This window comes from Pinus tabuliformis, chromosome 3_2, assembly GCF_031772625.1.
Source record: "Pinus tabuliformis cultivar Carrire ecotype Pingquan chromosome 3_2, CPIR1, whole genome shotgun sequence".
Classification (NCBI taxonomy): Eukaryota; Viridiplantae; Streptophyta; class Pinopsida; order Pinales; family Pinaceae; genus Pinus; species Pinus tabuliformis.
The window spans coordinates 1,241,635,085-1,241,658,051 of NC_142302.1; the positions used below are offsets into that span (position 1 = coordinate 1,241,635,085).

Below are 22,967 nucleotides of genomic sequence, written 5' to 3' on the forward strand. Positions count from 1 at the left end.
TGTTTTGCGAGAGAAGTCATCCACAAAAATAGCATAGTACAAATATCCACCCAAAGATGTCACGGGCAACATACCTGATAGATCAGAATGGACCAATTGAAGAATATCGGTGGTTTGAGTTTCACTTGAGGGGAATGGTCCCGTTGTATGTTTTCCAGCTTCACATCCTTGACAAACACCTTCATGATTCAAGTTGAATTCGGGGATCCTTGTGACCATCTTCCTTACATCGGGTAAGGCTTTGAAATGAAGTTGACCAAATCTTCAATGCCATAATTCGGATTGAAGAGAAGTGTCACAAGTCATTGCTCCCACCAGACTTCCTCCAACCTGATAGAGACCTTCAACCCTGAATCCAAGAGTAAATGCATTTCTTGGGTTCCTTTGCCAAACTCGAACCTTCCCATCAATGAATGTCACCTTGAAATCTTTGTCTTCCATCGCAAAAATAGAGACCAGATTCTTTTTCAGATCAGGTATATAGCACTTCTTGTAAGTGGTGTTGAAAACTTGACTAAACTGGGGGGGTGAATCAGTTTAGTATATTCAAGGACATTAAAATTCTTTTCATTTATCTCATTAACTGATACATAACATGAGCAACTTAACAAATAATAACCAGCATATGAATATGTGATCAACAAGTAATAAGCAAACCAAACCAGATACATGAACACATAATAATAGCACACATTGACACCAGATATATGTGGAAACCCATAAAGGGAGAAAACCACGGTTTTATTATTATTGTGATGCAAAGGCAAGCTCCTACTCCTTATTACATCTGATTTTTTGTAGGCCCCAACCTACAGGAGGTTACTACCTCCATTTTCTGCAAGCTGCAACATGCAAGGAAGCTCCAACTCCCATGTGCTTTCTGTAGGCTACAACCCACAAGAGGCTCCTACCTCAACCAGCTCCAACTGGATATTTATCAAGCTTCAACTTGAAAGGAGACTACCATCCCCTTATGCAAACACGAAATAACAATGTATTGGTTTACCTGGTCATAAATTTTGCATATCTCCATCTTCATTTCTGCATCTTCTTCCCTTCAAATCTGCTTCACATCAACTTCATAAGTGCCAGGCAACTAATGCATAATAGCTCAATTAGCTCCCACACATTCATCCATTCTCTCACACTCGTGCCTTCCAAAATCACATATTTTATAGAGATAGATTTATGGTTGTTTGTATCCCACATAGGAATATGAAGTGAATAGGCTTGAGTCTTTGCCTTCCACTCATTTGTTTCCAAAACCATCAGATCTTGAATATTAGAACAAAAATAAATAATTCATCCAATATTAATTTCAGCCACATGTAATCATTAAATGAATCAACCTCATGCCAACATCAAATACCAATCTTTCTCATTAATGCATCACAACAATCTTTGCCTTTGCCTTGGAGTCTTGCCTTTGCATCACAACAATTAAGCTTAATGAACAGTTTTACATCACAACAAATTCTTTAATATAGTAACCTCTACAACATTATCAAAACATTTTAATGTATCACAACTCTTCCTCCTCCTTCTGCTCCTTTGCCTTCTCTTACTGCTTGTTGCTCCTTGTGTTGTTGTTCTTTGTGCTTGTTGCTCCTTTGTTTGTTGATTTGCAGCTATAACAACATATGTCTACCTCTGCTTATTTAGCATTGATCACAACCATGCATGCTTGTTGTTGCTCCTTGCCTGTTGCTGCTCCTGCATCCCTTGCTACTCCTTGTGTTGCTCCTTTGCTTGTTGTTGCTCCTGCATCCCTTGCTACTCCTTGTGTTGCTCCTTTGCTTGCTGCACATTTTCCATCAATGACAATATTGCCAACAAGTGGAGGGTTTGACCTTGACTTAAGTGAAGAGTAGCAGTCCCAATTCCTTTCACGGTATAATTGGCATTATCCCCAAGTATAATCTCCATATTCGTATTCTTTTCAACCAACTTTGAGAGAGCTTCTTTATACCCAGTGAAGTGCCTTGAGGCACCACTATCAATCAACCAATGGTCCAATGTATCCAGAGGAGAGGCGGTAGATAGGGTAGAAATAAGATAAAATTATTTTTACTTTACAACATTAACTTCTTCATACTTAGAGTTTCTCGACTTCTTGGGAGGACGACCATTTCCATTTCGAGCAACGGGAGCATTCCTCTTTCCTTTGTTATTGAACCTATTGTTCCTTTGATTGCCATTTCCCTTGAGTTGTTTTCATTGTCATCATCTCTTGGAGAATCCTTCTTGTGAGGACTCACTCTAGCAAAGTGGCCAAACTTGTTACAATTGAAGCATCTTCCTTTACTTCCTTCTTTGAATCCCGGCTTGAATCCTGGTCCTGAATTCCTTGGACTAGCATTGTTCCTTCTCTTAGAATGAGCGGTGAAGGCGGTAGGATTGTTTCCATTTGAGGGCTTGTCTCTTTCCATCATCCTTATTTCTTCTTTAGTGCATCTAAATAAAATACTCTCGAATATGAATCTGCTACAGGAGGGCTAATGCATAGTTTCAAGACCTGTGCACTCCACCCGCTAATCACCTCCGCAACATGCCTCAGGGCCTGCACCAATCTTAACCAAACACGCGTCAGGAAAGTTCGCTTTCTCGTGAGAGACTTCTATTATGTTCAAGGATCTTCGGACTTCTTCAGGATAAGGATACAACCCAGCTTCAGGAGTATCTTCGCACCAAATCAACCTCAGGAACATTTCCTCAGAGAAATTCAGGTGACCTTCCTCAAACTCTAACCTATGGCTACAAAATACCTCGGCTATCTCAAGAAACCTCATCAATTTGCCTCAAAGGACTTGGCTTGCCTGCCTCAGAGGGTCTCGGGGTGCCTTAAATGTTGATTTTTAATGTACCTTGGACAAGTGGTTTCCCATGGGTTAGTCTCTACCTAGGAAAAAGTGTCCAAAATAATTATTTTCCTAAGTGTGACTTTATAAAGTGAAAGTGACTTTATAAGTGGTAAAGTCAATGTTAAATTATAAGGTGAAAAGTGACTTTAGACATAAAGTACAATGTGGGTACTTTATTTAATGGGTGAGTTAAAAAATAGAAAGTGAGAATTAAATGCACATTTATTATCATCCCTTGATCTAAATGAATCTGAGCCATTAGATCTTAGGGTTGCCCAAAAGTCATTTAGAGAAACAAAAGGGGGAAAAGAAAAGAGAGACTGCATTCATTCTTCATGAGAGCAGATTGGAGAAAGGAGTCTGAGAGCAGGAGAAAAGTTCTGAAAGAGAAATTTGTTGCAGCAAGTTGAAGGAGTGATTTATGGGCAAAGCTAGGCACAGAAATCAAGGCATAGAAGACAGCAGAAGGTACAATACGAACAACATTTAATGATGTGAACTACACGTCGTTCAAGAGAAGTTTTTGAGGAAAAAAAATAAATAAAAAATAAAAATTTGTACAATTCGTACAGCAATAACGAAATCCATACAGTATAGTTTGTATCCGTACAATACATATTTTCAGCTTCAAGTGGGCATGGAAATTGAGGCAAAGTGGGCATGATTTTCAAGGAGTTTTGGGCTGAAGAAATAAATGTATTTTGCTGTTTTGTTTTGTCTGCAAATGTATTTTTCCTGAACTTGAAAGATAAATAAATTTGAACAACTCTCTAACAGGTTTTCCCCAGAGAAAATTGAAGGGGTTTTGCCTGGGTCTAAGTTAACCAAAAGTCTGTGTATTTTTTATTTGTGTTGCTGGTCTGTTTATGTCCATATTTATTTTTAGCATGTGTTGATAGTCCCATGTGTTTTAATCTAAAAATTTCATTTCCAGAATTCTATATGTTGAATGTATGTTTATGGGAAAGGGCATTTAACTGAATGGGAGTGATAAGGTGAAATTAAAACCGGGTTGGGATTGTAGGAAACTTTTTAGTCATCAAATTTCAACAAAATACAAAAAAAAAAAAACAAGTTTGGGCCCTGAGCTATGCACCCTATTGTTGGCTCAATTGCACCCCAGATTGCAACAACGCTCACGGTAGGTGTTGTCATTTTGATCCCTGCCCTCTCTATTTAAGTTGTCTCCTAACTGCAGACTAAGAGGGGTAGTCCCTATGGATAAGACGATCAACAACCTGTTGGAAACCAACAAGTTAAGGAGACACAATTGAATGGCCCAGCAACTTGGATGGGAATAAGAGGCAAGTATGATTATCAAGTATGATTTTGTTCAAAGATTTAAACCTTTGGCACCTGCAATATGAATAAATAGAGCCCAGCACACAACAATTAGAAAATTATTATTTACAAATGATAAAATAATTTAAAAGGGTTAGAAATATTTAAAAAACAAAATATTTACAAATTATCTACAAATAATTTACAAAGGAAAATAGACTCTACTTAGCAAATAATTCATTAATAGCCCAGGAATAAATTTTTCAAGATAATTTGATGTAAATAATTTTTATTTTAGTGCACCAACCCAAACTCTGCAAAACAGATTCGTTAGATAAGATCAAGATCCAAACAAACTACAATCACCTTGAAGTCCATGTACTTGGTGTTGGAAATACTGAGAGGGGGGTGAATCAGTATATATTTTCAATTGTTACTTTTACCAGTTAGATCATGTTATAATTGGCAACTAAGGCTAAACTCCATGTGGGTCATCTTATTAATGGCAGCTGATATTTTTCTTGGATCCCTCTCATCGAGAGGTGTAGGATTGATCTAAAGATCATCCGATTCCGATAAGTATTCATGGAGATATGAATTTATTTGTGTTATGGGACAATTCGTCAAGGTCGGCCAGCAACCAAATAAACCCCACATGTGCTCAATGTTTTAGTATAAATAGAGGTGCCTTGAAAGTCATTTGGACACACTCACTTGGGATCTCTTCCTCTCCACTTGTCTATGGGTTTTGGTGGGAGGAGAGATCCTAAGGGACAACGCTGCCCTAATGGAGAAAGACTCTTCCCTATCAAAGGAGATGCCCTAGAAGGCTCTACGCTGTCATGGAGGACAGCCCTTATCTCAGCCACAAGGAAGCCCTAACGCTGCCCTAGGGAGAAGCCCTACGTTGGCCATAATGATGCCCTAACACTGCCATAAAGAGCCCTAGACGTGGAGAAGGAAAAGGTCTTTTAAGAAGCACCTACGTTGCCCTATTACAATCAATGAAGCCAGCCCTATGGACGTTGTCCTAGAGGAGAATTATCTCATCAAAGAGAAGCACCTACGCTGCCCTAAAAGGAGGCTCCTAGCCGCAAAGGAAGAAGGGTTCTATTCACAGCTAGTCGTTGTCTTAAAGGGAGATCCTAGCCACAGTAAGGATGTGCCTTAGCCGCAGAGAACAAGCCGCTATCCTAGAGAAGAACTCTTGCCCTAAACGCTGTCTAAGGGAGCTGCAATGCACAGCCTAAAAGGGTCCCTTAATCCGCTGTCAAGTCAAGCTCTAAAGGAGCCCTAAACGCAAGTTTGTACATCACCTTATATCCGCTGTCAAGGAATCCTAAAGCTGTATGTAGGAGGCTCTACTGAGACCTAGAAAGGAGCCCTAATCCACATCTATTAATGATACTAATCTGCTGTTATATATAGTTCAGATGAAGCCCTAAAATGCTGTTAATGGAGGCCCTTATGTTCAGCCTGAAGTAGTCCTAAAGAAGCACTCATTAAGAGATATTTTCACAGCAAAGGTGGCTGAAATTATCACAGCATTAATACATGTGTGCTGTAGGTGACAGCATGGAAATCTATGTGTGTTGTAGGTGTTACAGTGGGACAGCAGTATAGTTGTACATGATGCAATACATGGACAGCAAGTACATGAAACAGTACATGGAGCAGCAAGGTACAGCATGTCTAGATGGGACAGCTAGTACATGGAGCAGCAAGGTACAACATGTCTAGATGGAACAGCTAGTACATGGTGCAGCAAAGTGCTGCAATGGTACTTGGGACAGCAGTATGGCAAACATGGAATGGAAATGTCACTAACACTGGGACAGCAGTGCAGCATAAGGTACAGCAGTTTGAAGTGTATAGCATGGTCATGGGGTCCAGTGTTGTGATGATGGGTGCAGCATGGTGCAGCACAGTGAAGTGCAGCATGATGATGAGATGCAGCACGATGATAGGTGGAGGAGTCACCTTGGAGAATCAATTGAAGCAACATGTCCTCAACTAATCTCATGTATCATCTTCTTAGAGATGATCTATGCTCTTATGTAGATAAGTCAAAGTGTTGACTTCTGTTGTAAATGTACTCTCTCTCTCTCTCTCTCTCTCTGATGAACTATTAAAGAACATATAAGAAGAATTGATCAAGGGTTTCCCCACATTGGGGTTTGTCCCTGGCTAGCGCCACATCTTCTGTCCTCTTGTCTTGGCTTGTCTTCTGTGATTTATGTTTATGTTCTATCTGTTGTTTACTTTAATGCTAATGTGATTGCTAATCTGGAAAAGATATTGAGCTAACTGTGAAAATTGAAATAAATTGCTCTAAGCATAGAACATACCTAAAATAAACAGATCATTTATATTTAGAACACAAAATGAACAATAATAATAAATGCTTTTATTAATTTATTTTTCACAATAAATCAAGTACAATGTATATAGGGCTCCAACCCTAGATGAAGTGTTAGGTCCCTTAGACTCCTATATATAGAAAGGAGGTCTTATCATTTGTATCATCCAAGAATTGTTCATTTGTGTAATGTAAAGGAGGTTGCCCCCTCGAAGAGGCTTATTTTGGTGTTGATCTCTCTTTTCTATCTTTTTGTGCGCTGGTTTCATAACATGAAGACACCGATCTTCAATATCCCTGGCTCCAAGCTGTTGCCAAGCACCAACTTGGACTTTTGTGAGGCTCCGACCTCTAGGGCTTCGACCCTATCTTATCCAAGGCACCAACCTTGACACCAATCTTATATTTTCCAAGCACCAACTTGGACTTTCCAAGGCACCAACCTTGTCAATTCTGAGTCACCAACCCCAAGGGCTCCAACCCTATAGCTTCATTTTTTCAAGGTATGTTTGGTTGTACTTCACGGCTCCCAAGGTCTTCTTCACCGAGCCATGTCAATTTTCAGCTTCACTGTAGCCTTCACGCTACATCATCAATGACAACCTTAATTTAGAAGGTGTCATCACTATTCTTCATGGTACCTAATCAAAATCTCCAAGGTCACCTCATGATGACATCAACGTTGCATTATGATCTTCAATACAACACTTCAATGTGTCTTCAATGAACTACACCAAGTTCTGCACCAGCTCTAATAATAGTTTTGCACCTTCTTCAAATCTGGTCCAAGGTTAGTCCCAAAGATTACTTCAAGTTACCTACAAAGGTCTGCACCAAAGTTTGCACCATGACTTCTGCACTGCACCAATATTTCAACACCAGATTATCTCAAGACTACTGGATCACTGCTGCACCAAGACTTCAGCACTAGATTGTGACAATTCTTCTTTACAAATGTCCTTGCACCACACTGCACCAGACCACTGTTCAAATTGTTCCGATACTTCTACACAAGGATTTATACACCATACTACACCAACTATCCCAAGAAAATCACACCGCACCAAGACTTTTCCCGACTCCAAACACTAAATCAATTGTTGCACCAAGGTTGTCACAAGATCGGATTACAAACAGTTCTCCACACCACTATCAAGTATGCTACACCACCAAGAGAGGTTTGCCACATCACCGAGAGAAGTTTGCTACACCACTAAGAGAGGTTTGCCACAGTACCGAGAGAACTCTGCTACACCACTAAGAGAGGTCTACCACAATATCGAGAGAAGTTTGCTATAGGTTTGAACCAAATCCTTCAAGATACAACAGAAATATGCCTCAATAGAAACTTTACCACAGTCCGCACTTGCCTTGTACTTTAACCCTGGTCAATGTTCACCACAGATCCGGAAAAACAACACCACAGGTCCTAATTTCATCACTATAATAGGTCCAAAGATTTAGAGGGAACAGGTTCGAACGATTTAGCCTCTGCACAGCCCGAATTAACACCACAGAAATGCACAGGAACCAATCCGAAGATTCTGAGGGTAAAGGCACCGAGCTGGAACAATCTCCTTAGCTTGATCTTCTCATGTTCATGAGGTATGAACACCCTTTTCCTCTTAACCAAACTCTGTAATTGAATTGTTGTAGAGGATGATCCGAAATTGATTGGTTTAAGTGCTTATATATATGCACAAATTCGACCACCAATGAATAGTCATGTCCCTTAAGTGCAAGCCGACATGAAAAAGAGCTTAGGTCGGCTTAATGACCAGATTAATTTCCTTATCTTTAAAAATTCATATCTCTTAGAATATTTGGAGTTTTGGGGCATGTGATAGATCATTAGAAAGCTAAAAATATGCTCTAAAAGATAGCATAGGTATCATGTTCATATGCTGCCTCTAAAGAGTAAGAAATATGTTTTTAAGTGGCTGGTCAATAGATGGTGCATCAAAAATAGAGGACAGTGGAAATTCTTCATGGATGGGATTCATGTCATCAAGGGAATCTTTCATCATTAGGATCATCAAGTGTGGTCATCAGGGATGGTCATCAAGGTGACCTAAGGACACGTCCTTCATCAAGTATGGTCATCAAGGTGATCATCTTGTCTTCTAATTATGTACATCAAGAATGGTCATCAAATGCTTCTAGATAATTAGGTACATCATTGGCACTTCTTCCATCAAGAGTAATTTTGACATCTTCATCATCATCATCTGGCATCTAGATTCTACAATAATATTTTCCATCCCGTCCAATGCCATATTGACATCAATGACAACCTTGATTAACAATTGGGTCATACCCAAGGGCTAAATATCTGAAGATCTCTACACATAAGATAGATTATTAGTTCCAAAGGGGCTCGATTCACACAAGAAGTCTAGAGACCTAGAGATCCCTGCTAGATCTGCTAGATTCAATGTGTTTACTCTAACCTAGTACCTAAAGCAAGATACATGTGCTAATAGATAATCCAACAATAATATTCAGTTAAACAATTAGAGCATTAAACTTAATTCAACACATACCATGAATCATCAAGTGAGAAAACACCTTGAATTGAAACCCCAAAGTATTTATTAATGCAGAAATTCAGCAGAGCTTAGCTTAGTACAAAAGATTTTCAACACCGTTGAAGTTACAATGAGGAGCTTGAAAGCTTTCTTATATAGAAAATGAGAGGAATCAACCCCTCCAAGTGGAAAATAACAGCACGTTGCTCGATCCATGGCTTGACTCATCTAAAAAATTCAAACCCTTGATTAGTTGGCACAAGTCTCCAAAATGATTCGATCTTCCTTGTTCACTGTGTCGGAGGGGTCAAACTTTGACCTCTGGACCATGGAGGAATCTCAAAAAATAGAATTATCGTTACTTGTGCAAAATAATTCTTTGCTTGGTCCAAAAAATTCGATTTGCTAGGAAAATAGTCTTTTCTACCCCAACGAATTTCTGGACTGGGTCCTTCTGCCTTGGAAATGAGGCATTTTATCTTTGACTTGAAATTTTCCTTTGAAAATAGCCTCAAATAATTTTTTGATGATTTTTCCACTTGGAGGGTAATTAATTTTCCCTTCATTTTATTTTTTTGATAATTTTCTAGCTAATTTAATTTTTATTTTTGCCAGAAATTAAAATTAAAATGACTCAAGGGGATTAATTATTTTTCCACCCTAAGTGTATCTAAAAATATTTTGGTAATGGTGTTCTAATTATGAGGAACCATTCACCAAAAATATTTCCTAGATAACACTTTTACATTAAAATATTACAATATCAACCCTTAGAAGGGGAAATACACATAGACATAGACTCTTGAGACTCAACCAAATTTTGCGACAAGACACATGATCTAGTATGAAAAATACATAGACTCGATAAACACTAGGACTCACCTAAGACCTCGTCAATGAGCTCCACCCTAGCTTTGGGGTATATCTGGGAGAAAAACTCTGTGAATTATCCAAGTTTACAAACACATATAATCTTGGGAGGTTAAAGAACTCCTTAGGATGAAACCCTTTGAGAAGAATTGTAAGCTTACTTCCGTGTTGTTACATGGCTTGATAGTCATACTAGAATCATTTACAATAATTTTGCAGAATTTGGGATTACAATGATGACATTGACTTAAAAAAACTTTCTCTGTTGCTTTATACTCTGCTTCCTAGACTATTGACATGTACATGGTCAACACACCCAATAAAGATACATCACAAATAAGTAAAAGGTACACCCAAGGGGTGGAAAAAGCAAGTCGTGGAAAGGGGTAACTGATGCCACCATGATTGCTCCCTCCTACATCTATACACCTACGATATTGGACCCCCATTAGCTAGTCGCATGCCTATGGCACCTACTCTGAAGTCATACTGTTAAATTTGGACAACTAGGTCCAAACTCCATGTTCTGATGCTCAGATTAAGAGGCTAATATTTTTGTTGGATTCCTCTTTCTGAGAGGTGTAAAATCCATATAAAAATAGTCTTAATCCGATGAGCAGAACTTATATTTTGAATTTATTATTCTTAATAAATAATATGCGCAAAGGTCAGCCAGTTTTGTAATGTAGGCTCACATGCCCAACAGATGTGTCACACACCCTCATTGATGGATATATATATACAGGAAAAGTTGGAGAGAATTTGATCACAAAAACAACTCACATCTTCCTCTCTCATCCTAAAAGTACGAGCTACCTGGAGGACGAATTTCAGCCACACGTGGGAAGGACGAAGAGGATTTTTTTGCTGCTAGGGTTTCGCAGAAGTTTGACCAGCGTTGACTTTGGTCAACGCTTGGTCCAAACAAGCTGAAAACTTGTGGGAGGTTCGATTTTTGAAGGCCATACTACCTGGCACAAAAATCGAGGTCAAAGGGTTGACCGTTTTGCTGCTGCGTTGACTTTTAGCTTGCTGCCCCTGCATTGACTTTTCAGGACAGCGTTGACTTTTGTAGAACTGACTTGGGTTGACTCATCTACTGGTTGGAGGGTTGTTGTGACACATGCTGGGCTGGCTGACCAAAGGAGACTTTGCTGGTTGAAGCATCCTGTTGACCGCCGAAACAAACACATACATTTTTCTTGTTTCTGATTTGTCTTCTGTAAGATCTGCTTATATGTTCTATCTGCATTTTGCTTATCTACTTGTATGATTGCTGTGAGAAAAGTGAAATTGCTCTTAGCATAGAACATCTACAAAACTTTACATGGTATCAGAGGCTGAGGTGAAGACAAACTCTATCTATAGCAATCATCATCGAAGGAAATGGATTCCTCTAAGCTTGAATTCAGGGAGAATGACAAGCTGACTGGAAGTGATGACTTCCATGCCTGGAAGATGTTATTAGATCTCAAATTAGAAGATCATGATCTCCTAGATCATGTGACAGGGAAGATTCAAGAACCTCCATCAAATGCCTCTGCTGCTGTTAAACACAAGTATAAGAAGGGAGAAATCAGAGCAAAACCGCTGATCAGGGAATCCATAAATAAGAGTCTGGTTGCCTACATATCTGAACTAGGCACATCCAAGGAGATGTATGACAAACTGATACTTATGTTCCGAGTAAACAATGTGAACCAAGTGCTATTCCTCAAGAACAAGTTGAAGAATATGAAGAAGGGCCGAGACGAGTCTATTCAAACTTTCTTTATGAAGTTGACCGAAACCAGGAACAATCTGCTAGCTATTGGGGAGACAATAGCTGATCGTGAGATGGTTCTCACCGCACTTGGAGGACTTCCATATGAATGGCAAGTATTCACAACTACCATTCTCAACAATAATACCTTCCCTAACTTTGATGAGCTTCTGTCTAGATGTATGCAAGAAGAAACAAGGATGAAGGAATTTGATAATGAAAGAAATGCTGCCTATGTTGCTCATTCCCGAAAGAAGAACTCTGGTGGTTCCAAGGACAAAGGAAGGACTAAGACTCAAAAGAAGAAGGGTAAATGTTTCACCTGCCATAGGACTGGACACTATGCTAGAGAATGCCCCTTCCAGAAGAATTCTCCCGATAGTGACGACAACAACAACAACCGAAGGAATGGGAATCAAAGAAATGACAAATCCAAAGGAAAGAGGAAGGCTCACTTTGAAGGAAACCATCCACCTTCTAAAAGGACCAGAAATACCAGGTATGAGGAGTCTAATGTTGTTGATAAAAGAAATGAGTATATTCTAATATCTGCTCTCTCAGCTGCATCTCCGCCCGACACTATGGATGTCTGGCTAATCGATAGTGGTGCCTCAAGACACATCACCGGATTCAAGGAAGCACTTTCTGACATGGTTGAAAGGGATACTAATCTAGAAATTACCCTTGGGGATAATGCCACTTATCCTGTGAAAGGGACCGGGACTGTGACCCTCCACTTGTCTCAAGGACAAGTCCTCCATCTACAAGATGTACTCTATGTACCCAAATTGAAGAAGAACCTTGTGTCTGTATCTGCTATGGAAGACAAAGGATTCAATGTAACTTTCTCTGATGGAAAGGTACTCATGTGGAAGAAGAGCTTCAAGGAAGCTATCTCAATTGGTTTTAGAGTTGGTACACTCTACCAGGTTGGAGGGAGTCCGTTGGGAGCTATGACTTGTGATACTATCCGTCAAACCGAACTATGGCACCGAAGATTTGGACACCTTCATTACAAGGCTCTTCCCGAAGCAAGGAAGGTGGTGACAGGGATGCCTGATTTTGGAAATAATCATAAAGGTGTATGTAAGGGCTGTGCTGAAGGAAAACATACAAGGGGACCTTTCCCCTCAAGTGTCACAAAGACATCTGAGATATTGCAACTGGTCCATTCTGATCTTTCCGGTATGTTGCCTGTAACATCCCTGGGGGGATGTTCTTACTATATGACATTTACTGATGACTTCTCTCGCAAAACCTGGATATACTTCTTGAAGAAGAAGGATGAGGCTTTCATGTGGTTCCGTACCTTCAAAGCCTGGGTGGAAAATATGACCGGAAAGAAGATCAAGATTTTGAGGACTGACAATGGCACTGAATATGAGTCAAATGAGTTCAAATACTTTTGCAGAGAAGCTGGCATTAAGAGGGAGACTACCACTGCATATACTCCTGAGCAGAATGGTGTTGCTGAACGCAAGAATAGGACTATTGTGGAAGCTGCCCGTGCCATGCTATGTGACCAGGGTCTTCCAAAGTTTCTGTGGGGAGAAGCTGCAAATACTGCTGTGTACATTCAAAACCGATGCCCTCATTCCGCTTTGGACTCCAAAACTCCCGAAGAGGTTTTCTCTGGTAAGAAACCTGATGTCTCACATTTTAGAATTTTTGGATGTCCTGTCTATTTTCATGTGCCGAAAGAAAAGAGAAGTAAGCTGGACGCTACTGGGAAGAAAGGAATGTTTGTGGGCTACAGTGAGACTTCTAAGGCATATAGAGTCTATGTACCTGGTCAAAGGGAAGTAGAGATAAGCCATGATGTCACTTTTGACGAAGATGCTTCCCTGAAGAAAGTAGTAGATCTTCCTAGATCTGAAGAAAACCATGAAGAAAGACCTGGAAATCTGGAAGAACCCCAGGATGAGACTATGCCTGATGTTGAAGAGCCAATGGACCCTATTGATCCTTCCCCTTCTCTAGGAAAGAGGCCATCATGGCTCAGGGACACCCTCGAAGATGCTGAGGGTCATGCTGCCCCAAGGGGAACATTCCGAGAAAGCAAGAAGCCGTGTAGATACCAAGGGTATCTAGCTGCCATGAGTACTATTATACAATCTGAACCTGGATCTTTTGAAGAAGCCATCAAGCATCAAGTCTGGAAGGATGCTATGCATGAAGAATATGAGGCTATTATGAAGAATGATGTCTGGGATGTGGTCCCGAGACCGAAGGACAAATCTGTTGTCACCGCTAAATGGCTCTACAAGATTAAACATGGATCTGATGGGAGTGCTGAAAAGTTTAAGGCAAGATTTGTTGCCCGTGGCTTCTCTCAAAAGGAAGGAATTGACTATGACGATATATTTGCACCTGTGGCTCGATATACCACCATCCGATCCATCATAGCCCTTGCTGCTACGCAAGGATGGAGTCTTCATCAGATGGATGTCAAGACTGCTTTTCTGCATGGTGCAATAAAGGAAGAGGTGTATGTAGAACAACCTCTGGGATTTGAAGTTCAAGATCGAGACACTTATGTCTGCAGGTTGAAGAAAGCCCTCTATGGGTTAAAGCAAGCACCCAGAGCTTGGTATGAGAGGATGGATAGTTACTTGATGAAGCTGGGCTTCACTCGAAGCAATGCTGATCCAAACCTTTACTTTAAGGTTGAGGAAGGAACATAGTTTTCAAAACCGTTCCGGTCTGACCGGTTACCGGCCTAACCGGCCGGTTAGGAGGCCCACCGGTCAGAACCGGTGAAAAAACCCGGTCAGCACCCTAATTTGCCCAGATTTTTGACCTAACCGGTCAAAACCGGCCGGTTTAGGTCCTAACCGGCCGATTTTTTGCTAACCGGCCGGTTCCGTCCTAAACCGGCCGGTTTAGGGACAGGCCGCCGGTAAAGGTAAAAAGCGGACGGTTTATGGCAGCTGAGGGCGGTTTAGGGTTTTTGGGGGTGAGGGAAAGGGATTTTCCCTCCAAAAAGACCCTCACAATTGCTATAAGACACCCCTCTCACCCTCATTTGTCTCACACAACTGATTTGGAGTGTTTGTGAGTGTTTGTGAGTTTGTTTGTGAGCTTGGAGAGTGTGGAGTTTTTGCTGAAGTAGTCATCTTGGAGTTGGAGTTGGAGCTATTTTGGAGATAGTGTGTAGCTGTCAGTGGAGTTGCCATCATCAAGAGGAGGCTAAGGGAGCTACTTTGCATTTCCAGGTAAGGATTTGCACTTGATAATTCCTCATTTGGGTCTGCTGTCCATGAATTAATTTTTTTGTGCTATAAACTTCTCATTTCAATGATCTATCATCTATGCTAAGCCTATGAACTCTCTAGCTCTATGCTATCAAATTTTTTAGCTTGCATGTGCATTTTTTTTCCTACATTTATCATTGGTTTTCCATGTTCCTTAGCTGCAATTTTTTTTTTAAATGGCAGATTTATTTGCAAATTGTTATTATTTCAAGCAAACATGGCTCCAAAAGGAAAGGACAGTGCATGGGCTCATTGTGATGTAGTTGAGGGAAAAATGATATGCAAATTATGCCATAAATCTATTGGAGGTGGGGGTATTCTTAGGTTGAAACAACACTTGGCTGGGGTAAGAGGCCAAGTAAAGCCATGTGATGCACCAAATGCACTGTTAGGTCCTATTAGGGCAGAATACATTGCCAAGCTTGAAAAATTTTATGAGGATAAGGCTAGGGAGAAGGCCATCCAAGATGAAATTGCAAGGAAGAGGGAATTATTAGAAGCCATGAAAGAGAGTGGGTATGATGACTTTGAGATTCAAGACTCCACTTCTATCCCTTCCACCAATGACCCCTTTCACTATGTTCATCCTTCTGTTGGAGTTGGCCAACCATCAAGAGGACCAAAGAGACAAAACATCCAAAGTTATTTCTCATCTTCTGCCACCATTGCTTCTTCTAAATCTAATCCCACTTCCTCCCAGCCAAGTTCTCAACCCACTTTGGATCAGCATTGGAAAAAACAATGCAAAGAAACTTCTCACCAATACATTGCTAGATGGTGGTATGATTCAGATATCCCATTTAATGCTGCTCGCTCACCTTATTACCAAGCTATGTGGGACTCTGTTATAGCTGCAGGAAAGGGCTTCAAAGGCCCTAGTATGCATGACTTGAGGGGAGCTCTTTTGCAAAAAGAGATATCTTCCATTGATGAGTATTTGACTGAGTTTAGAGAGTCATGGGTCAAAACAGGTTGTTCCATTATGTCAGATGGATGGACCGATGGAAAGAACCGCACTATCATTAATTTCCTTGTTTCTTGCCCTCAAGGAACCATGTTTTTGAAATCAGTTGATGCATCTGATAGGGTAAAGGATGCAAGCCTTCTATTTGAGCTTTTGGATAACATTATTCAGGAAGTTGGGGAGCAGCATGTTGTGCAGGTCATCACTGATAATGCCTCAAACTATGTTCTTGCTGGAAAGATGCTTGAGGCCAAATATAAGACCATATTTTGGACTCCATGTGCTGCACATTGCATAGACCTCATGCTTGAGGATATAGGCAAGGTGGAGTGGGTAAAAAACACTGTAGAGCATGCCAAGTGCATTACAAAATACATTTACAACCACTCATGGGTATTGAGCCTAATGAGGAAACACACTGGAGGCAAAGAGCTTGTTAGGCCTGCAATTACGAGATTTGCAACTCACTTCCTCACGTTGCAATGTCTCAATGGTCAACATAGAAACTTGCAGAAAATGTTTTCCTCTGATGAATGGTCTGAATCTCGGTGGGCTCGTAGACCAGATGGAAAAGACACCAAAAAGAAAGTGTTAGACACTTATTTTTGGAAAAGGTCTGTAGAGCTTGTGAAAATTACCGAGCCCCTTGTTAAGGTGCTAAGGTTGGTGGATGGGGAAAGATTGGCCATGGGCTACATTTATGAAGCTATGGATCAGGCAAAGGAGCAGATACGGGCAGCTTACAATGACAGGTTAGCTAAATATGGCCGTATATGGGAGATCATTGATAACAGATGGAACAATCAACTCCATCGTCCTATACATGCAGCCGGGTATTTTTTGAACCCAAGGTATCACTATAAAAATCGGCTAGGAGATCAGCATGATGGGGAGGTCAGAGCTGGATTGATTGATTGCTTGGAGCGCATGGTCCCTAACCATGTAGACCAGTTGGATATACATAGACAGCTTACTATTTTCAATCAAGCAAGTGGTACTTTTGGCAAAAACTTGGCAAAGATGGCAAGAGATGTGGACCAACCAGGTAAGCAATTCCAATTTCCATTTTGTTTTTCATTTCAAGTTAAAATTGTTTACGTTCTTTACAATTCAAATTATAAACTAAGTTACTAATTATTGTCTTTTTCTTTGCAGCACATTGGTGGGAGTCATTTGGTGGCCAGTGTCCTCAATTGCAAAGGTTTGCAATTAGAGTCCTCAGTCAAACTTGCAGTGCTTCAGGTTGTGAGCGCAATTGGTCTGTTTTTGAGCGCATACACACGAAGAAGAGAAACCGTTTGGAACAAAAACGGTTAAATGATCTTGTTTTTGTGCAATACAACCTTCGACTGAGGAGGAACCAAATGATGAGCAAATCACCTGATCTAGATCCCATTGTGTTGGACGATATTGATCCAACATCAGAATGGGTGGAGGAGACTGAAGATCCTGTGTTTGAGGCTGATTTTGATATCGACATGGCTTTAGCGGAGGATGAGGCAGATTATGTAGCGGCATCAGAACCAGGATCAGTAGCGGCATCAAGGAAAGGCAAGGAACCAATGGAAGGCACTAGTCGTGCAGGTCGACAAACTCGTGCTTCCACTAGGTCCACTTCTATTGTCATTGGTGGCATTGATACTGATGTTGCAGATGAGGCAGAGGCATCCTCAGACTCTGAACCAGATGATGTCTATGTAGCTCCTGATGATGATCATGTGTCTAGTAGTGGTGATGATCTTGATGATTGATCATGTGTACACTGTAGACTTGTAGTAGGCCAATGGCCTCATAGCTTGCAGCATGGTTTTTGGACTCTATAGGCCATTTAGAGCCTCATTTCTTATGTATTTTGCTATTTTGTCGATGATATGTATTGCACTCGGTGCCATTTTGATATATTCACCTTTGCATGGTATATAAATGAGCAAACTTTGCATATTTTGTCTCTATTGGCTTGGAATCATGGTTTTACATCTTAAAAATAGTTTTTTTTCATTAAAAATTAATTATTTAATGTATTTTTTAAAAACCGGTTCGTTTAGACCAAACCAGTCCCGGTTAGACCGGTTCCGGTCGGTAAACCGGTTAGCTAGGTGGACCGGTTCGGTCACCGGTTCCGGTTTTAAAAACACTGGGAAGGAAAGCCTCTCATTCTAGTGCTGTATGTGGACGACCTCTTCCTGACAGGTGATGACCCTCTCATTCATCAATGTAAGAGGGAGCTTGTTGCTGAGTTCGAGATGAAAGACCTAGGACTGATGCACTATTTCCTAGGCCTGGAGGTCTGGCAGAGACCTGGAGAGATTTTCCTTTCTCAAGGAAAGTATATTGTGAAGCTTCTGGAAAGATTTGGGATGGTGGACTGTAAGTCCGTGTCGACACCAATGGAACTCAACTTTAAGAAGTTGAGTGGCAGCGCTGCAGGGCCTATCTTGGCCAATCCTACTGAGTATCGTCAACTCATAGGAGCTTTGATGTTCTTAGTGAACACCCGTCCGGACATATGTTTTGCAGTGAATACTTTGAATCAACAGATGGTTGAGCCTCATCATTTTCACTGGGTTGGTGCCAAGAATCTTTTGAGATATCTTCGGGGCACGATAAACCATGGGCTGAGATACACTGCCGGGAGTGTGATACTCCGGGGATATACTGATGCCGATTGGGCTGGCAGTGTGGTGGATCGTAAGAGCACATCTGGATGCTGTTTCAATCTTGGCTCTGCTTCGATCTCATGGATGAGCAGGAAGCAGAAGTCGGTGGCTTTGAGCACCGCGGAGGCCGAATACATTGCTGCTAGTATGGCCTGTTGTGAAGCAGTTTGGTTGAGGAAGCTCTTTAGTGAGCTGTTCCAACATGTGCTAGATACCACTGTAATACTATGTGATAATCAGAGTGGGATTCGTATGACTGAGAATCCTGTGTTCCACGACCGATCTAAGCATATTGATATCAGGTACCACTTTATCCGGGATATGGTACAGCGAGGCGCCGTAAGGCTCGATCATATAGGAACTGATGAGCAGGTCGCGGATATTCTCACTAAGCCCCTGGGGAAGGTCAAGTTCCTAACCTTTCGTGAGAGCCTTGGTGTCGTGGAAAGACCCTATGATGTGGGTCCTGTTGGACAATGAGCTCTGGGAGTTCTGGGGGGCTTTGGGGATAGCTTCTCGGAGCTATAAGCACTCATAATGCTTCTGCCCCACCCTTGTGATTATTGAGCTGGTTCGCCACTCATTTAATCTGTGCCCCGTATGCATCCTACCCATTGAGTTCAGGGCTCATGGGAAGTACCTCTCATTTGGCCAATGAGGTGTGGAAAAGCTAGAGACTATTAGCAAAGACTGATGGACGCATCAGAGATTGCCGTACTCTCTATCTAGGATGACATGGTCCAACCACTTGATCTGGGATCAAGATTTGTGAGGTCTGGGACCTCTGGACTGATTATGTCAGTCGGGGAATGATGTCTTTGTGACTGACCCACTTCTGTTCTGAAATAAAGAAGCCAGCAAAGCAAGTTTCGGCGGGATGACTCACGATGCTAATTGCACTAATAGATGGAGTTCTCCCTAGTTGAGAGGGAGTGTTAAATTTGGACAACTAGGTCCAAACTCCATGTTCTGATGCTCAGATTAAGAGGCTAATATTTTTGTTGGATTCCTCTTTCTGAGAGGTGTAAAATCCATATAAAAATAGTCTTAATCCAATGAGCAGAACTTATATTTTGAAATTATTATTCTTAATAAATTATATGTGCAAAGGTCAGCCAGTTTTGTAATGTAGGCTCACATGCCCAACAGATGTGTCACACACCCTCATTGATGGATATATATATACAGGAAAAGTTGGAGAGAATTTGATCACAAAAACAACTCACATCTTCCTCTCTCATCCTAAAAGTACGAGCTACCTGGAGGACGAATTTCAGCCACACGTGGGAAGGACGAAGAGGATTTTTCTGCTGCTAGGGTTTCTGCTGCTAGGGTTTCGCAGAAGTTTGACCAGCGTTGACTTTGGTCAACGCTTGGTCCAAACAAGCTGAAAACTTGTGGGAGGTTCGATTTTTGAAGGCCATACTACCTGGCACAAAAATCGAGGTCAAAGGGTTGACCGTTTTGCTGCTGCGTTGACTTTTAGCTTGCTGCCCCTGCATTGACTTTTCAGGACAGCGTTGACTTTTGTAGAACTGACTTGGGTTGACTCATCTACTGGTTGGAGGGTTGTTGTGACACATGCTGGGCTGGCTGACCAAAGGAGACTTTGCTGGTTGAAGCATCCTGTTGACCGCCGAAACAAACACATACATTTTTCTTGTTTCTGATTTGTCTTCTGTAAGATCTGCTTATATGTTCTATCTGCATTTTGCTTATCTACTTGTATGATTGCTGTGAGAAAAGTGAAATTGCTCTTAGCATAGAACATCTACAAAACTTTACACATACCCACCCTGTAACCATCACTATCACACACCTATGGATTGATGAGCTAACCTAGAACATGTCACTCCCCTTTTGGGGTTCGAAACACCTAATAGGATTGTTAACCTAATCATCCCTAAAATAAGTGAGGTAACCTGTTTACATATCCTGATCTAGTTAGACATTTGAAGGTAAGTTTTGTGTGAAGCATTCTTGTGCCCCTAACATTAGGCATGGTCCACTATAATGCATTAATGTTAATTTTAGGCAACAATGGTATGTTCTATGCTTTAGAGCAATTTTACTTCAATTTCTTTATGAGCCCAATATCAATTTCAGTGTAGCAATCACATAAACATGCAAGTAAAATGCTGATAGAACATAAACATAAACATTAGACGACAAGCCATGACAAGAGGACACAAGATGTGGCAACAGCCAGGGACAAACCCCAATGTGGGGAAACCCTTGATCAAATGTTCTTTTAGTCTTCAATAGTTCAGCAGAGAGAGATAGTACAATTTACAAATTCTGATCATTTATAACAGCAGCAAAGAGCCCTACTCTGAAAAGTCAACGTTGGTCAACAGGGCAGATTTCTTCCTCAATTCAGCGCGATCAAAACCCAGTCAACTTTGGCCTCCAACAGCAAGTCTAATCAGCCCAAAACAGTCTGAAAAAGTCCAATAAAAACTGGTCAACAAAAGTCAACCCCATGGCCAGCCCTAGTACAGTCAACATTGGTCAAACATGAGGTCAGATTGCCTTGGTTCTTGTGCCCAGATCTGCGGCCTGCTAGGACAGAATTCCTCCACCCAAAATAGCACCAAAAACAGGTCAACACAGTCAAAACAGCCTCTGAAATTTTCGGTCAAATCTGGTCAACGCTGAAACAGAAAAAGATAAAACCCTTCCTTCCCTTCACATGTGTGGAGACCAGCTTCATCAAAGTAGGAGAGAGAAGATGAGTGAGTGAAGTGTGTCCAAATGAGGATGAGGCATCATGTATTTATAGGCAAGCGTTGAGAATGAATAGACATCACTGTTGGGCTTCTGAGCCTACATGAGTTCACTGGCTGACCTTGACAATTTGTCCATAATATAAATAAATTCATATCTTCATTTGTACATGTCAGAATCGGATGATCTTTAGATCAATCCTACACCTCTCAAAGAGAGGACTCTAATAAAAATATCAGCTGTTATAAATAAGATGACCCACATGGAGTTTGGCCCTAGTTGTCAATTTTAACAATTAATGGTTATTGTCCCTAATGATCGTATATTTTCACTTGATCTTGAGAGGTTATTGTCCCTAGTATATTTTCACTATGATGCATTAATGGTTATTGTCCCTAACGATCTTGACACAAGAAAAGTCCCCTTGAAAGATGAGCTTGCTCCCTTCCTGCAGCACTCAAGAGACCGTTGTACCCAGTCTAGAGAGCAGTTCTGACCTTGATGATGCAACGTTGCTCCTCTAGAGATAAGCATTGGGCTATGAGATGATTCCTCATTGCACTGGACTCTCATGAGTACACCCCTAGATGCGGAAACATTGAGCCACTGAGGTTGGGTATTGGACTTATTGATGATGTGCCCAATTGGACCCAGGACACCCCCGGGCTGGCCTTGACACTGTTTGATGGGTGTTGTTTCTTGCCACCTAGGTGTAGAAAAGAGTTGCTTATTGGAGTTCAAAACGACTTCTACATCTGCAATGTGTTGCATTTATCAACCAGCAATATTCACTCTAATCCAAATAATGAATCAATGGTCAAACAAGTGAGTGGTGACTAGTGTATCCTGCATGAAATTAACCAAATACACGCCATGCAGTGACCTTTATCTCTCAAAATGTGAAGGGACAAATGCTGATATTTGGAGTTCCAATGAATGCAATGTGTGGTGCATGATGAAGACCTCAGAATGTGAGGTTTTGGGCAACAGAATGGAGAATTTTAACCAATCGATGTTCATCATCATCAAATTCATTTGTTGACCAGGACTGAGGATCTCAAGCTGCATCATTAAAAAATTCATGGAAAACCTGCAAACATTTTCAATGTGCTTGGTGCAGAGATATGTTAGCGATTTTCTGGCATCAGTGTTTGTTTCAGAAATGACCATTAAGAGAATGGTAATAAAATTAACATAATTGGATATTCCCTGATCTCTAATTCTGTCTCTCCTACTCGTTCATGTATCATAACAGAAGAAACTATTGACTTTACCTATCCCTGGGCATATTTTGATGGTGCCTCTCTTTTTGAAGGAGATTGTGGGGGAGGGGTTGTTCTTCATATATCACACAACCATTCTTTCATGATGAAAAGTTGTTTCGGAAACTATTGACTCAAAGATAGTTATTAATTGGTTCAACAACACAACAAGATGTCACATGCACACACTCAGTCCCATTCTGGAGGAAATCTATCTATTAAAACAATCATTTGATGAAATCTCTGTTTGCCACATTTACAGGGAAAAAAATGGGGCTGCCGATGCTTTGTCTAAGGAGGGTGCTTCGCAGGTTATGGGCACATGGCACATCAAGGAGCGCATCAATGATCAGGAGCATGGATTCTATCACTGGCCCTTCATAGAGGGCACTCAGGTAGAGCAATGACAGTCCTTATCTATAGTTTTTGTAAAAAAAATTGC

At 41.0% G+C, this 22,967-nt stretch overlaps 2 protein-coding genes across 2 annotated transcripts in view; one reads left to right on the forward strand and one right to left on the reverse strand.

Moving 5' to 3' along the window:
* LOC149185228 (signal recognition particle subunit SRP54 2) overlaps nucleotides 1-22,967 on the reverse strand; it is a 152,520-nt gene that overhangs the window by 34,063 nt on the left and 95,490 nt on the right. The gene's annotated exons all lie outside the window — the stretch shown is intronic.
* On the forward strand, nucleotides 14,543-22,909 carry LOC149185229 (uncharacterized). The gene is made up of 3 exons (XM_089417994.1): nucleotides 14,543-16,924; nucleotides 17,035-17,430; nucleotides 22,788-22,909. The coding sequence occupies exons 1-3, from the start codon at nucleotides 15,001-15,003 to the stop codon at nucleotides 22,907-22,909; spliced, it is 2,442 nt and encodes an 813-aa protein (XP_089274120.1). The 5' UTR covers nucleotides 14,543-15,000.

What these genes read in the sequence shown, in the direction of transcription:
- LOC149185229 (XM_089417994.1), top strand. Translation starts at nt 15,001, where the DNA reads ATGCTATCAAATTTTTTAGCTTGCATGTGCATTTTTTTTCCTACATTT. An exon ending in AAGAGATGTGGACCAACCAG is followed by an intron (nt 16,925 to 17,034) that starts GTAAGCAATTCC and finishes TTTTCTTTGCAG; the next exon opens with CACATTGGTGGGAGTCATTT. An exon ending in AGTAGCGGCATCAAGGAAAG is followed by an intron (nt 17,431 to 22,787) that starts GCAAGGAACCAA and finishes CCACATTTACAG; the next exon opens with GGAAAAAAATGGGGCTGCCG.